General features: G+C 41.1%; 1 protein-coding gene across 1 annotated transcript in view; it reads right to left on the bottom strand.

Annotated features, from left to right (window-relative positions):
• The window catches only part of tes (testis derived transcript (3 LIM domains)), a 53,222-nt gene extending 37,486 nt beyond the window's left edge, over positions 1-15,736 (bottom strand). The window contains exons 1-2 of the mRNA XM_072551488.1: positions 15,583-15,736; positions 2,727-2,812 (exon numbers count right to left, since the gene is read on the bottom strand). Of these exons, the coding sequence (XP_072407589.1) occupies positions 2,727-2,812; positions 15,583-15,609 (113 nt within the window). The 5' untranslated portion in view covers positions 15,610-15,736. The remainder of the gene's footprint in view (positions 1-2,726; positions 2,813-15,582) is intronic.
• Between the last annotated feature and the right edge of the window lie 659 nt (positions 15,737-16,395).

Raw genomic sequence — 16,395 nt, 5'->3', positions numbered from 1 at the left:
GACCTAGGTCCCCACATCAGTCACCAACCTAATCATTGTGGCAGTCAGGTAAGTTCATGTTGGAGCCAGTGTGGTACTGAAAGAATGGGGAAATCCACCAAAGTTTTAATCTAGTTTACTGTCTCTGACAAACCTGCCTGATGTTCTATGACCTTCTCTGCATATTTTGTCAATGTTTAATTAACAGCTAAGACCATGGGATCACTTTCTGGCTAGGGCTAAGCAGATATCTGGTCTTAGCAGTCTTTGGAGTGCATAGACCGGAGGCATTTCTTCCCCGAGCAGCTGCAGAGATCCTCACCAGACTGTTCTTTTGATCTAGAAAGAGAACCCACTGAAGTGAAAGTCTCTGAGCTGGTGGAGGGTCAGGTGAAAGCCATTTTGTTGCATCCTCTGAGGGACGTATGGGTTCTACTTAAGGTGGAGGTTCATCTAAGGTTAGGTGGTGCAAATCTCTTTCTCACAGTCATTCATTGGATCCCACTAGTGCTAGCAGAAGAGAATACAGGGAATTAGTTATTAATAAATGCTTTTTTAAGTCAAGTATGAGTTAGCACTGGCATTAACGGGATAGCAGCACAGCACAATGAAGCTCACTCAATGGGTTTTCCAGAGGAACAGTCACCTTCTTCTCCAGCCTTTTCTTCTCCTTCTGTGGGCTGAGAAGCCTCAGGTCCACCACCATTCTTCAACCTCTTGGTGTGGACATGCTGTATGCAGTAGTGAGAGTTGCAGTTCATGGGCCTTGGTGAGAGCTATGTACAGTGGCAGAGTTAGAGTAAGTGGTGATGGGCCCTGTGGGTGAGGTAGGGGAGAGAAAATGGAGCATGGAAATACGTTCAAAATTGCTGGGCATTTATTTTAACCTGGGACACTGCGCTGACCTGGGTCATTATATTTGTTAACATTGGCTGTGTCTGCTGCCTCCTTTGGTGGTCTGGAGCAGAAAGCACAGTTTTTTTCCCAACCACTTTGTCCATCAACACCTCAAAATGGGGTGCAAGCTTGCTGAGTTATAATGCTGGAACATCACAGCGTGAAGGGCAGATTCTGACTTGCAGCTAGCCCAAGTACAGTGGAGCTAGGGTTTAAATATGACACCAATGGTGTGAATGTTTCAAAGTCCCAACAGCAGTGAGCACTTCTGCCTCTCCTACCACATGAAGTCAGTTGCATCACGTATGAGTTGAACAGCAGAAGATTGTAGGAGAAAAGCCACGGAAGAGGGGGCCAATTTCACTGAATAAACACTGCCAAAAAATTGGGAAACGTATGGCTGATTCAGTCAAAAGGTTTGCTCAATGCTAATCTCTGAAACGTTAAGGATGGGAGGTTCAGTGGGGACAATGGCACTGATTATCAAGGGGAGATTGTTACATTCTGCCCTGTTGCAGATCATCACTGCCTAACACTTATCTGGAGCATATTTATCAGCTCAAGCCTGAATGTTTTCTTGCTGCATACAGTGATGGACTGCTTCTGTATCCGAGGCTGTATTCTTAGAGTTTTTTTTAAAAAGTAAGTTGTTGCTTATAAAGGAATAACATTGAAATAATAGACTATGGTAGAGGTAGTATAACTGTGATTAAATTCGGCAGCTCATACAAGTCAAGATTTGATGAGCCCAACCACTTATTACAGTGTAGGAACAATCTATAATTCTAAGATCTACATACAACCCAAAGTGTTTGACAAAGAAAAGTATCCCATTAGAAGAAAATAAATACTTGTCACACTGTGGGCTGATTACCTACTCAGGAGTGGTACATTTGTGTTGTTTCCTACTGACTATATATTTGTCAAGAAAATAAATCAGCCCTGTGATCAATGACTGCCCTTGCCACCTAAAGTAAACAACAAGTGATGAAATGAAAAAAAAATGTGGTGTTATATCTAGTTTCAGAAAATACTGCAACAAAGGGAACAAAAACATTATGTATGTTAATAAAAGCAAAAGCACAAGTCACAATTCTTAAAATGGAAAGGGGTGGGAGCAGTATTTTAGGAATATATTTTTATAACATAAGTTGATCTTTTGAGAGGACCATCTTAAGGTTCAACTGTATATTTTTTGAGGTAAGTTTATTGTCAATCATTTGTAGCAATTAATACCATTAACTCCTCTTGCAATGAAGTTTCAGTGGAATAATTTTACGGATTTTGTAAATATTCAAATTAAAAGTGAAAATTGAGAACTTTTATACATTCAAAATAACTCAAACAATGGCCTCAGAGCAAAATATGCTGGGAAATAAATTTTATAACAAATTATTGCAAACATTTGGTATACATTTATGCTTGAGACATTTCGGCACCATCCAAATTATAACTACAAAATTGAGGCATGACTAATGCATTGGATTTTATGATCAAGTTATTCTACAAGTTGGAAGGAACAGTTGGATCACTTTAATTGACTAAAATCTTGAAACAAGGAAAAGGAATTTTTATTTTTAATATAGATTATACCATATCAATACTAAACTAATTTCTCTTCATGCAAAAAAAACTTAAAATAGAGAAAAATGCTTTCAAAATGACATCTATTCCGAAGTTCCAAAATAAATTGTTTAAAAACTTATAAAGACAGGAGTGAATGAAGCAATTACCTAAACCCCACTTATTATTAAAACAACAGATAAAATATGAGAGTTGAAACACTAAACGCATTAGATTTTCCCAAGCACATCAAGAGGAAATGAAAATTTCAATCAAATGTACACTACCTCCAAAAGTGGAGCTCAAATCCTTCACATTTATCCTTGCATTTCAGACATGGGGCCCCAGCTCCCTGCTCATGGCCCAGGGTCATCTATAGAAAAGAAACACTTCAGTCACTGGGAAGAAAAGAGTTGCACAACATTTTCTGTAAAGTAACACAATTGATTATGAAGAATGAATGTGAGTATCTGCCTAATAGCAGTCAGTTTGGCTTTTTGATTCGGAGCAGCTGTCCATCACACACCCTGTCCTATTTGCTATTCCATTAAATTCAGTGAAAAAGAAAATACATTCAGGATGTGCAGCTAATCCATAACTGCTCATTTTATGTCCCGGTCAAGAGATGACCCTTGGGCTTTTCATTTAAGTTGACACTGATATCTTATTATCTGCAATTCCTTACTCTATGACCAGAGGGCATAATCTCAGAGTAAGGGACTACCCATTTGAGAGACAGGAGGTGTTATATTTCTCCAAGGTGGTAATGAATGAAAGTAGAATTTGGCTGTCAAAGTTGGTTCTTAAGTTTACTCAGGGCTGAGACTAACAAATTTTTAATCCATAACTCAATCAAGGCAGGAAAGTGGTGTTGAGGATTATCAGATCAGCCAATGACTTCATTGAAAGGTGAAGGAGACTTGATGGACTGAATGTCCTACCTCTGCTTCTATGTTTTAGAGTCTTGTTATACTGGAGAGGTAATACTGTCCAGAATACTACTTTGACATTAAACTGTGGGCAGTGTGATACAGCAAGAGATGTTCAAATTTATAAAAGAAAAGGACTGACATCAGGATGTTCTTGACCATTCAAAGGACAATCAACTCTTTGAATGGACTTCTAGGCAAAATGGTTGAGGCAGAAATCCTGGCAAAAAAGACTAAGATGCAGCATTCGGAAACTGTTATATTATTCTGGGTGGATTAATTTTGATGAACCGAAGGAGTTCATGCATCAATGAATATGCTGTGAAGGAGACGCTTCATGCGCAATGAATAAGATTGTCAATTCATTGTTATTATGTGGCAGTCACTGTGAGGACAACAACAATAAGATGAATGGTCAGTTAATTTGATTCTGTTCTGTGAGTCAAGTGGATTGTAGTTTACATTTTATAAGGACTTAGAGATGTACAGCATGGAAACAGACCCTTCGGTCACATGTATTCGCATTTGCCACAGCTCCTATTAAATGCAGAATTTCAGAGTGCCAATTTTATCCACAGGAGAACATTTAATGCTTGATTGAAAAATGCTCCCCCCAAAAAATTCAAAAACACATTACAGCTGGTCTCTTTTGGGTGAAATTGCATGGACGTGTCTATATTTTGGGTCATATAACCATTTTAAAAATGGAAAGTTTATTTCATAAACAAGAAGAGTTTACTGAACTGTCAAACAAGCTAGTCTGAAAGTCTGCAATGCAGTCAGGATTTTTCCTTTTAGGGTCATGTTAAATAAAAGCCAACGTCAAACACAAAATTTCCCGATGTGATCCACTGGTTTTCCTCTGGAATCGGAAGTGAATACTACGTGGAATAAAAATGTTTTGTTTCCCTTAAAATTGGATGGCTGTTGAAAAGAATAGGATTGTGATCAACGGTTTAAAATAAAAAGGGACAGAAATTAACTGATGTTTTTAGTTTAAGCACACGCTGCTGGCACATAGCCAAAGTATTTCCCTATTTGACAACAGGTTTTCTTCACAAAAAGTACAAAGACTGCTGTCGGGAAGGGGAAAACTAGCAAATCATTAACACAACCTGGATATGCTTCAAACTGAAAACATTGAAAATTATTCAAGTTATTCCTCAGCCGATCCAAATTCACTAGCTTTATGGTTTCTTAAGGTCAAATTACCACACTACACCGTATACAGCACTTTATGCCCTGATTTCAGCTACTGATCTCAAGGGAATAATTACAGTATCACTGCTGACAGCACCTCCCCGTTGTGGCCTGCTCAAGTTACAGTTATCCCATCGGGCTCTAGGGACATATATTTACACAGGCCAAGGCCCATTGACTGCACAGCACCATACAATAATTAAACCAAAAAACTACGGATGCTGGAAGTCTGAAACAAAAGCAGAAATTGCTGACAAAACTCAGCACGCTTGGTAACATCTATGGAAAGAAAGCAGAGTTAACATTTTGAGTCCTGCGAGATGGTGCTGCCAGACCTGCTGAGCTTTTTCAGCAATTTCTGTTTGTGTGTTGTGGCCCAGCTGTACTTAAAAAGTCAGTACGACAACTTCTGCAAAACTAGGGCTGAAGGCTCCAATGACTTGTAAAACAAGAACGTTCCCAAAGGTACAAGCTAACTAATTCTTTTCAAAGACACCTCTTTCTACAATGTACACTCCTAAGATGGAACTTAACCACTGATTAGGCTTGGTACAGTGGCTGAGAATCTTAGGACAAACTGAAACTATTACACGCAAAGCCTTTAATAGAAATGTTAAGTAGGCAGGATATGAAACTGACAGTTGAAACACCGTTTCCCTTTTCCTGCAAGATAATAAAAGTTAAAATGAATTCCACTAGGTACAGTGCTTTTCACATTCAATTATCTGTTACAGGAGTGCACAAGATGTTAGTTGTTGGCCATAACTCATTGATAACACACACATGCCAGCATCAAAAGATTGCACATTCAAACCCCATTTCAGGACTTCAGTACACAATCTGGGCTAACACATCAGCACAGTAGTGAAGGATATCTGCACTATATGGGTGTTCAGCCAAGGCTGAATGATCAAAATTGACTCCATCTGAACTGTTCAGGTGGTGGTAAAAGATTCCACAGCATTATTTTCAAAGAGACAGCACAGCAATTTTTCTAAAACCCTGACCATCACTTATATATTAACCAACACCAAAGCACAGGATAGATCGAGTGAATCCTTAGAAGAGTATAAAGAAAGTAGGAGTATACTTAAGAGGGAAATCAGGAGGGCAAAACGGGGACATGAGATAGACATGGAATATAGAATTGAGGAGAATCCAAAGGGGTTCTACAAATATATCAAGGACAAAAGGGTAACTAGGGAGAGAATAGGGCCCCTCAAAGATCAGCAAGGTGGCCTTTGTGTGGAGCCACAGAAAATGGGGGAGATGCTAAATGAATATTTTGCATCAGTATTTACTGTGGAAAAGGATATGGAAGATATAGACTGTAGGGAAATAGATGGTGACATCTTGCAAAATGTCCAGATTACAGAGGAGGGAGTGCTGGATTTCTTGAAACGGTTAAAGGTGGATAAATCCCCAGGACCTGATCAGGTGTACCCGAGAACTCGGTGGGAAGCTAGAGAAGAGATTGCTGGGCCTCTTGCTGAGATATTTGTATCATCGTTGGTCACAGGTGAGGTGGTGGAAGACTGGAGGTTGGCAAACGTGGTGCCACTGTTTAAAAAGGGTGGTAAAGACAAGCCAGGGAACTATAGACCGGTGGGCCTGACCTTGGGGGTGGGCAAGTTGTTGGAGGGAATTCTGAGGGACAGGATGTACATGTATTTGGAAAGGCAAGGACTGATTCGGGATAGTCAACATGGCTTTGTGCGTGGGAAATCATGTCTCACAAACTTGATTGAGTTTTTTGAAGAAGTAACAAAGAAAGTTGATGAGGGCAGAGTAGTAGATGTGGTCTATATGGACTTCAGTAAGGCGTTCGACAAGGTTCCCCATGGGAGACTGATTAGCAAGGTTAGATCTCATGGAATACAAGGAGAACTAGCCATTTGGATAGAGAACTGGCTCAAAGGTAGAAGACAGGGGGTGGTGGCAGAGGGTAGTTTTTCAGACTGCAGACCTGTAACCAGTGGAGTGCCACAAGGATCAGTGCTGGGCCCTCTACGTTTTGTCATTTACATATATGATTTAGATGCGAGCATAAGAGGTACAGTTAGTAAGTTTGCAGATGATACCAAAATTGGAGGTGTAGTGGACAGCGAAGAGGGTTACCTCAGATTACAACAGGATCTTGACCAGATGGGCCAATGGGCTGAGAAGTGGCGGATGGAGTTTAATTCAGATAAATGCGAGGTGCTGCATTTTGGGAAAGCAAATCTTAGCAGGATTTATTCACTTAATGGTAAGGTCCTAGGGAGTGTTGTTGAACAAAGAGACCTTGGAGTGCAGGTTCATAGCTCCTTGCAAGTGAAGTAGCAGAGAGATAGGATAGTGAAGGTGGCATTTGGTATGCTTTCCTTTATTGGTCAGACTATTGAGTACAGGAGTTGGGAGGAGATGTTGCAGCTGTATAGGACATTGGTTAGGCCACTATTGGAATATTGCGTGCAATTCTGGACTCCTTCCTATTGGAAAGATGTTGTGAAACTTGAAAGAGTTCAGAAAAGATTTACAAGGATGTTACCAGAGTTGGAGGATTTGAGCTATAGGGAGAGGCTGAACAGGCTGGGGCTGTTTTCCCTGGAGCGTCAGAGGCTGAGGGGTGACCTTATAGAGGTTTACAAAATTATGAGGGGCATGGATAGGTTAAGTAGACAAAGTCTTTTCCATGGAATCAGGGAGTCCAGAACTAGAGGGCATAGGTTTAGGGTGAGGGGGGAACGATATAAAGGGACCTAAGGGGCAACTTTTTCACGCAGAGGGTGGTGCGTGTATGGAATGAGCTGCCAGAGGATGTGGTGGAGGCTGGTACAATTGCAACATTTAAGAGGCTTTTGGATGGGCATATAAATAGGAAGGGTTTGGAGGGATATGGGCAGGGCGCTGGTAGGTGGGACTAGATTGGGTTGGGATATCTGGTTGGTGTGGACGGGTTGGACCGAAGGGTCTGTTTCCACGCTGTACATCTCTATGACTCTATGACTATGACACAATAACTGGCCATCCAGCTCAATGCTAAGTGTAGACCTATGGTGTGCACAAATTACTTCTTCTTACACTTGAAATGTTATTAATAAGGATATCTTGAGGTCCCAAAAGTCAGTCTTTTCTCTTTTCAGTTAGACGTATGTATTACTGTTTCTCAGTTCAGAATGTTATATTTATACTTTTAGAACTTTAGCCAGTTAAGACTTTTATCGTCAAATATGACTGCTCCCAAAATTTTCTGAAATAATTATTTTGAGTCGAAGGCAAAAAAGAGAGCAAGAGCCTTAGTCTATCGTTAGAATTTGATTCGGGGGAGGTTAGAAACAATAATTAAAACAAGATACTGTGGAAGCTGGAAATTTGAAACAAAATCAAACTGCTGAAGAAACTCAACAGGTCTGGCAGCAACTTTGGACAAAGAAACAGAACTTAATTGTGTTGACTCTGAAACTATTAACTTCCCTTGTAATGGAAATTAAAACTTGCGGGTTAAATTGATACAACACAGAAATGGGTGTGGGGATCACAATGCACAATTAAGCTTTTCCTGTTGGTTGATGTGCAGGCTCCTGCACTTCTGTTATAGCGATCTCTGCATGCAGCCAACAATCATCTTGTTCACTCACTGGACAAATCAGAAGGGGGCTCAAAACTGTAACTTGAATAGAAACAAAACAAAAACTGCAGATGCTGGAATCTAAGTAGCCAAACAAGAGGCTGGAAGAGCACAGTAAGCCAGGCAGCATCAGGAGGTAGAGAAGCCGTGGCTCAGTGGTTAGCACTGTTGCCTCACAGCATCAGGGACTCGGATTGGATTATCAACTTGGCAACTGTCTGTGGTGTTTGCACATTCTCCCCACATCTATGTGAGTTTTCTCTGGGTGCTCCGGTTTCCTCCCACAATCCCAAATTAGGTGAATTAGGTGAACTGGCCATGCTAAATTGCCCACATTTGTTCAAGGATGTGTCGGTTAGGTGTATTAGTCAGGGAAAATGTAGAGTGATGGGGAATGGGTCTGGGTCAGTTACACTTCGGAAGTTCAGTATGGATTTGTTGGGCCTCATGGCCTGTTTCCACACTGTAGGGTTTCTGTGATATGATAACGATGATTAAGTCAATGTTTTGGGTGTAACCCTTCTTCAGGACTGGGGGTGGGTGCAAGGGGATCTTCAGATAACTCATCCAGCCTCCTGTTTGACTAATCAAAACTGTGACTTGCTGGTATTACCTAAAACTCGAGCACTCTCAAAAGGACTGAAAATCCTGGAAATCACAACTTGTCAGGCAGTGTCCAAGGAGAGAGAGCAAACTGACATTTCGAGTCTAGATGATTCTTCATCAGAACTGAAGTGAAGTGTGGAGAGAGCAGCTTTATGCTATAGTGAGGGGGTGGCATGCTCAGGGAGACAGGCTGTTGATAGGCTACGGATTAAGTGATTAGAATGTGAGAATGGAAGAACAATGGTGTGTCTAACTACAAAACTGAAAAAGGACAGACCGGCCCACTAGGATGGGGAGGTGGTAGAAGGAGGACATGATGATAGAGAATGTAACAAATAAAGCTAAAGTAAAGGAAAGGAACAGGAGTGGGTTCACAATTTGAAGGTATTGAACTCAGTATTAAGTCCAGAAGATTGTAAAGTGCCTAACCTGAAGAGGAGATGTTGTTTCTCCAGTTTGCGCTGTGATTCACTGGAGCATTGCAGGATGCCGAGGACAGACATGTGGGCTTGTGAGCAGGATGCTGTGGTAAAATGACTGGCTATGGGAAGGCCGGGGTCATGCCTCCTTGGAGGTATTTTGCAAAGTGGTCACCGAGTCTGCAATTGGTTTCTCTAATGTAGAATAGGCCACGTTGGGTGCAGTGAATGCAATTTACCAGATTGGAAGAGGGACAGGTGAAATGCTACTTCATCTGAAAAGACTGTTTAGGCCCTTGGATGATGAGCAAAGAGGTGGTGATGGGGCAGGAGTTGCTCCTTCTGCAGTTACTTGGGAGGGTGGCGTAGTTTTGAGAGCATATTAGTGATTTTAATTAAGGAGATTCAAAGGAGAAGTCTTGATGAGGGCATAGTAGTAGATGTGATCTATATGGCTTTAGTAAGGTGTTTGACAAGGTTTCCCATGGGAGATTTGTTAGCAAGGTTAGATTTCATGGAATACAGAGAGAACTAGCCATTTGGATACAGAACTGGCTCAAAGGTAGAAGACAGAGGGTGGTGTTGGAGGGTTGTTTTTCAGACTGGAGGCCTGTGACCAGTGGAAAGCTACAAGGATCGGTGCTGGGTCCACTACTGTTCATCATCTATATAAATGATTTGGATATGATCATAAGAGGTACAGTTAGTAAGTTTGCAGATGACACCAAAATTGGAGGTGTAGTGGACAGCAAAGAAGGTTACCTCAGATTACAACAGGATCTTGATCAGATGGGCCAATTGGCCGAGAAGTGGCAGATGGAGTTTAATTCAGATAAATGTGAGCTGCTGCATTTTAGGAAAGCAAATTTTAGCAAGACTTATACACTTATACATAAGGGAGTGTTGTTGAACAAAGAGACCTTGGAGTGCAGGTTCATAGCTCCTTGAAAGTAGAGTCGCAGGTAGATAGGATAGTGAAGAAGGTGTTTGGTATGCTTTCCTTTATTGGTCAGAGTATTGAGAACAGGAGTTGGGAGGTCATGTTGCGGCTGTACAGGACATTGGTCAGGCCACTGTTGGAATATTGGGTATTCGGGTCTCCTTCCTATCGGAAAGATGTTGTGAAACCTGAAAGGGTTCAGAAAAGATTTACAAGGATGTTGCCAGGATTGGAGGATTTGAGCTACAGGGAGAGGCTGAATAGGCTGGGGCTGTTTTCCCTGGAGCATCAGAGGCTGAGGGACGACCTTTATAGAGGTTTGTAAAATCATGAGGGGCATGGATAGACAAAGTATTTTCCCTGAGGTCAGGGAGTCCAGAACTAGATGGCATGGGTTTAGGGTGAGAGGGGAAAGAAAAAATAATAAAATAAAAAAAAATAAAATAAAAGAAAACTACGGGGCAACTTTTTCACACAGAGGGTGGTATGTGTATGGAATGAGCTGCCAGAGGAAGTGGTGGAGACTCGTACAATTGCAACATTTAAGAGGCATCTGGATGGGTATATGAATAGGAAGGGTTTGGAGGGATATGGGCCGGGTGCTGACAGGTGGGTCTAGATTGGGTTGGGATATCTGGTTGGCATGGATGAGTTGGACCGAGGGTCTGTTTCCGTGCTGTACATCTCCATGACTCTATGACTATGCTATGATACATCTCAGAAGCACGTGGAATTTGAATGCAGACTTTCTGATCCAGAGGTAGGGACACTACAATTGTGCAGATATAGTCCTCCAAGTTCAGTGATTTTACATATGTAAATTACGTCAGAGGCTGCATCTTTAACAGCCACCCAGGGTTTCCTCTGGTGGCACAAATGCAGCTGGTGTAGCAGAATGAAGGCATCACGACTGCTATCAGCACACCAGAACTAGACTTAACCATTGCTCATTTCACCATCCCCCATTCACTCCTCTACCAATAATCAGCATTCATAACTTTAAATTCATAGAATCACCTCCTACATTTAGCACCGCTCCAACCCTTGCTTTGCATTGGAAAACATGAAGAAAGCCTTTGTTCAATGTTATGGTGAATGGAGGAATTCACCACTAACTTGATAGAACCAGGTCCCTATTCTTTCCAGCGTGGAATAGTAACCAACTTGGTTTGCACCTTGTGGACCCAACCCCTGACCTAACACAATGTCAAACTTCTACTGCAGGACAAGCAACTGCACCCCATCACAAACGTGATGTTCAAATGCTGCAATGGAAACTCATACTCCAGGGAAGTTAAGAGATTAGATTGAAGTCTAATGACCACGCTGAAGTGGAGGAAATGATACTGGTTCTACAGAGAACAGGCCTGCTGATTTCTCTTGGGTTCACAGCATTCACTCTCCCACCTTGTCACGACATCTGTGTTTCCACTGCTACCTGTTGGTCAACCAGCCGAGCTGGAACAGAGATCCGGAGCTGCTTATTGAATGTCAGTAGCCTCCCACCAACCATGGTGCAGCTACTGTACCAGGAGCATTACAACAGGCTTTTAGTTTTGAATTATGGTCAATTGGTTTCTGTGATGGTTGGTGTAAGACAGGAGAGTGTCTATGGGAAAATGTAGTTCGAAACAGCAGCCAGATGAGCTGATGACAGAAAGTACAATCTGGAATGGGTCATCTACGTTGTCCCCTCCTCAACTACCCACTATTCGGACAGTGGCAAAGACTGCCCAATCATAGCAATGCGCAATATATAGCAGACTTACATACTGATACTTACACTGTTCAGTAATGCAAGGCACCGCACAGCAATTCAGACTGCTGTGAGAATTCACCATTAGGGTCATAGAAATGTACAACCCGTCCATGGTTTCCTTTATCAGATTTCATGTCAGGCAGAACAGGTTTTACTGTATGCATACTCACGGGGAAACTGCACTTCACCCATGAACAATGAGGATTGTCCTGCCACTCAGTAGCCACCCTCAGTTTGCTGTGGTGGCACAAATGCAGCTAGTGAGCAGAATGAAGGCATCAGGATACCAGAAAATTCACTGGCTATGGTTGCACGCGAGCTGTACATTGAGAAATCACCTATGGTTTTGCATATTTTGCTATTGCTTTGTACTACATTGACATGTGGCACCTGTAAAGTGATGTCAATGCAGTCAGTGACATCATGGGAAGCCCTCAGTTCTACCAAAGCTGTGTCCTGCCTCCAATTTATGGTTCCCAAGATGAGCAAATAACAAAGTTAATCCTCTTTCAGCAGAGATCCTCAATGACCTCCCTATGTAAGTGGATGGCAAACGGTGAAATGTTGCAAGTATAAAGGAGTCTGTTGCTCAAAATGTTGTAGAAATATGATCCTTTTCCTGCTCAGAGATTGTGATTTTGGCTGATGTCTCAAACATTGTTCTTAGATAAGGTTCAGGTTGAAGAATTATTCCTTAACTATCCTGGTTGTATATACAGCCTCTTACTGAGAACACTACTCCACTGTCTCTTCCTTCTTCTTAAGCACTTTTATATAGTCTGTATGGCCTTGGTTCAATCTCTCAGTTGTGCTATGTTACAGGGTGCAAATGGCTTCTGCAGCAAAAATGGCTTAGTATTAACCCCAAAAATGCCTGCAGCCTTTAGCAGCTTTACCTAACTCCTGAATGTTTAATGCATTTGTAAAGTTGTTGGATAGCCAATAGAAATCAATCAGTAACTAATCTTTAAACAATACTGGCAGGAATGGGAAGTCTGTTGTGGCACTGGGGTAATGTCTTGACCTCTGGGCTCGGAGGTCCAGATTCAAGTCCTATCTCCTCCAGAGGTGTGCCATAGCATCACTAAACAGGTTGATTAGAATATTTTTTTCAGTATGTCCTGCCCATTGTTTAACACATGTCCAAGCTGTAAGTAATCAAGAGAAAACACATGTTGAGTGGGCCACTATGCTGGAAAGGGTGAATAGCCAAAGTATTTGTTGGGGAGTCCAAAGGTAGAGGGTAAAGATTTAAGGTGAGAGGGGAAAGATTTTAAAAAGACCTGAGGGGCAACTTTTTCATGCAGAGAGTGGAGTATATATGGAATGAACTGGACAAAGTGGCAAATGGTACAATTACACCATTTAAAAGATATTTATTTGGACAGATTCATGGATAGGAAAGGCTTAGAGGGATATGGGCCAAATGCAGGTAAATAGGACTAGTTCAGTTTTGGAAACCTGGTCAGCATGGATGAGTTGGGCTGAAAGGCCTGTTTCCATGCTGTATATCTCTATGACTCCCACGACTAACATCATTATCAACCTGTTCTATATATGTCTGGTGAATATTGGTCATATACAAGTGGTAATGTCCAAACTGAGTTTGTGTCCAAACCTTTCTTGGTGAATGTGTGCATGCACATTAGATGTCATTTTATTTACCAAAACAGTGGCTGCTACTGAGCCCAACTTCACAACTAATGTGACTTAAAGTAAATCAGACTAATTATTTAAGGATAGGGGGGGTTGTGGTGTTGGGGGGATGTGGTGGAAATGGGGCAGAGGAGGAATAAAATGAATTACAACAGATTAATATATTCTATTATTCTATTTTTGTTGGCACATTTCAATATGTCACATCTATCAAGCTACATAATGACGTCCACAGATGTGAGGGGTGTACTTATGGCCAATATATCCTAATTTAGTCATGTAGTGATCATTTTTATCATTAACCAATTCCCTTCCTTTTTAGATAAGGAGACACTTTACAATGCTTTAAAACACCTTCTAAAAGCCAAGTAAGTTTCATATGTTTCAAAGAATCATGCATAACAGAAACCAAACTATATTGTAAAGAACTGAGACGAATAAACCAGATTCAACTTTTACTGAAGTTTGAAAAATTATAAGTGAAATATAACAATATACTCATGATACTATGTTGAAAAATTATAACTGTTGTATAATATAATTTAATTATTCCCCAAAATATGGACCCAAGGAGTTTAAATGCATTCATTTCTTTTTCTCACTATTATACTAATAATGGTGGAGATCCTGAACATCCAGGAAACTGAAATATTAGCTTGTGGAAATATCCAAATTAAGATCACAATTATTAAGCACACATTGATTTCAATATGGCTCACGTTTCCTTTTCCTTATTTTCTTCAAAACTTCTATAAACTAGTTAACATGGCTTCTTTTTCCATTATTTGATAGCTAGAATATTAAAATAAGACACTAGGAATTTGGTTTATTGGACAGATCAAGAATTTACTTTTATTCTGCAATTTCACGCCCTCACAACATGTCAAAATGCTACATTCTGGCAATTTTAACGTTGATTTGTAATTCTTGTCATCACCATATAGCAAGTCCAGATAAATGATCGATGAATTTGTTTTACTGGTGGTATTAATTACAGATCAACTCTTGTAAGCCTAGATTGTAGATTGAAGTTCCCCTCTACAGACTTCAATACAAAATTTAGGATTATACTCTTGTGCAAACACACTGGGGAAGAGCTGTACTGTCAGAAATGCACTTTTCAATTACAGATTAACAGTAGTCTTGTCTGACCACTTGAGTTGATGTAAAATCCCCGAGGTGCAGAGTTCTCCCTGATATCCTCAATGAACATCTAAAAGTGGATTACCTGAAAAGTATCAGAATACTCTTTATATGCCTTTGTTACACATTAATTAGTTGCAACAGTTCACAATGACTACACATAATAAGTGCTTTCCAGCAATTAGCCGGAAAGTGCATTGGGACACCCTTAGGTTATGAATACAGGTTTTATCTTAGCCACATGAATCAGCACTTGGTTTGATGTCTCATTTAAGGTGTTGCACTTCTGGTGCTACACTATCCCTGAGGTGCAGCACTAAAGGGAACTGCCTAAAGGGAAATGCTCAAATCCTGAAGCAAACCTTGACCCTACAATCTGCCACTCAGGTAAACCAACATGGTATGAATGACTAACAGATTGAAAATGACGCAAGTGATTAACAAATAGAAAGAAAAGGGAGTTACTAATAACTGGAAAAAAAGTGAAGTAACTAAAGTCAGAAGAGGATACTGCACTATTGAGGGCAACTGCAGTTAACTGTTTTATTTCAATCTCTTCCGTTTCAAAGGTAGCTCTTTTGCACGTCCATGAGTAGAAAAAAAATGTGCTCAAAAAGCTATAACAATCCTCTCAAGGTCCTACAATACTTTCCTGACAGCCTATTCACCATCAATCTAACGACTCAGAGCTTCTCTTAGTATATATGCTGTCGCCGGCATTTACAACATATTCACCTATAGCGGAGGTTGAGACATGTTTTATTCAATAAAATCAAGCAGAACGACCAACTGGGTGTAGTCCCCTTCCTTGATCAGATAAGACTGAGAGGCTCCAGGGCGTTTTCATCGCGGGGATAAAACAAAATGCTCAATCGTCCTACCTTTTTCACTTTGTTTTCCAAATCCATTTTTTTTCGCCTATGTTCAAGGAGCTCGCCTCCCCTGTCAGGATGAAAGGGATCAATGACTTTCCACCTCTTTACAATGTTTCAAAGCACTTCCGCTCCATTACAGCCCATTCTTGGCATAACAAATCAGAAAGCACGAAAAATAATGCACTCACCAATGGCAATTGACCGGGACAAAGATTTGACCAATAAAGTTCAGACGAATTGGCCCAGCCAATCAGTTTCTGGTTGAAAGCACCAATCGGCTGGGGCTCTGTGTGTGGACCCAGTGAGAGTAAGATGTACTCTGTCTTTTCCCAGCACGTCCCATTGACTAAAACCCAGCGCTAGTGTTATAATGTGCTGTGGGAGTGGAACAGGGAATCCTTATATTTTTGAAAGGGAGGGTCGTCCAACCCTGTTTGATGACCTTCCTGTCCGGCGCTTTGGGAAAGGTTACTATTTCAGAAGCAGCGCTATATAAACGCAAGTTGATGAGCCAACACAAAGCTGCCAGCCAGCAGCAGCAGTAAGCAAGAAACAGTCTGGCACTGAACTAACTTCCTGTTTGGTCTTTGGGTGAGCTGTGTCACACACTGTGGAGGTGTTAATTCGATCAAGACTGTCGTTAAAAGTCTTGAATCTGGTATCTGAGTTGTTCTTTTCAAATCCGAAAAGTGCGAGGTGAATGCTGCACATCTGTGCTAATAGGTAGGGGGGACTATTTTGGTCTCCCGTTCCTGTTCCGAGCCGGATTTGGACAGCAGCACGATCAAAACTGGAGCAGGATTGGGAAATAAAAGTTCG

Source organism: Chiloscyllium punctatum, chromosome 32, assembly GCF_047496795.1.
Source record: "Chiloscyllium punctatum isolate Juve2018m chromosome 32, sChiPun1.3, whole genome shotgun sequence".
NCBI classification, from domain to species: domain Eukaryota; kingdom Metazoa; phylum Chordata; class Chondrichthyes; order Orectolobiformes; family Hemiscylliidae; genus Chiloscyllium; species Chiloscyllium punctatum.
This window is presented reverse-complemented; position numbering and strand designations above follow the sequence as displayed.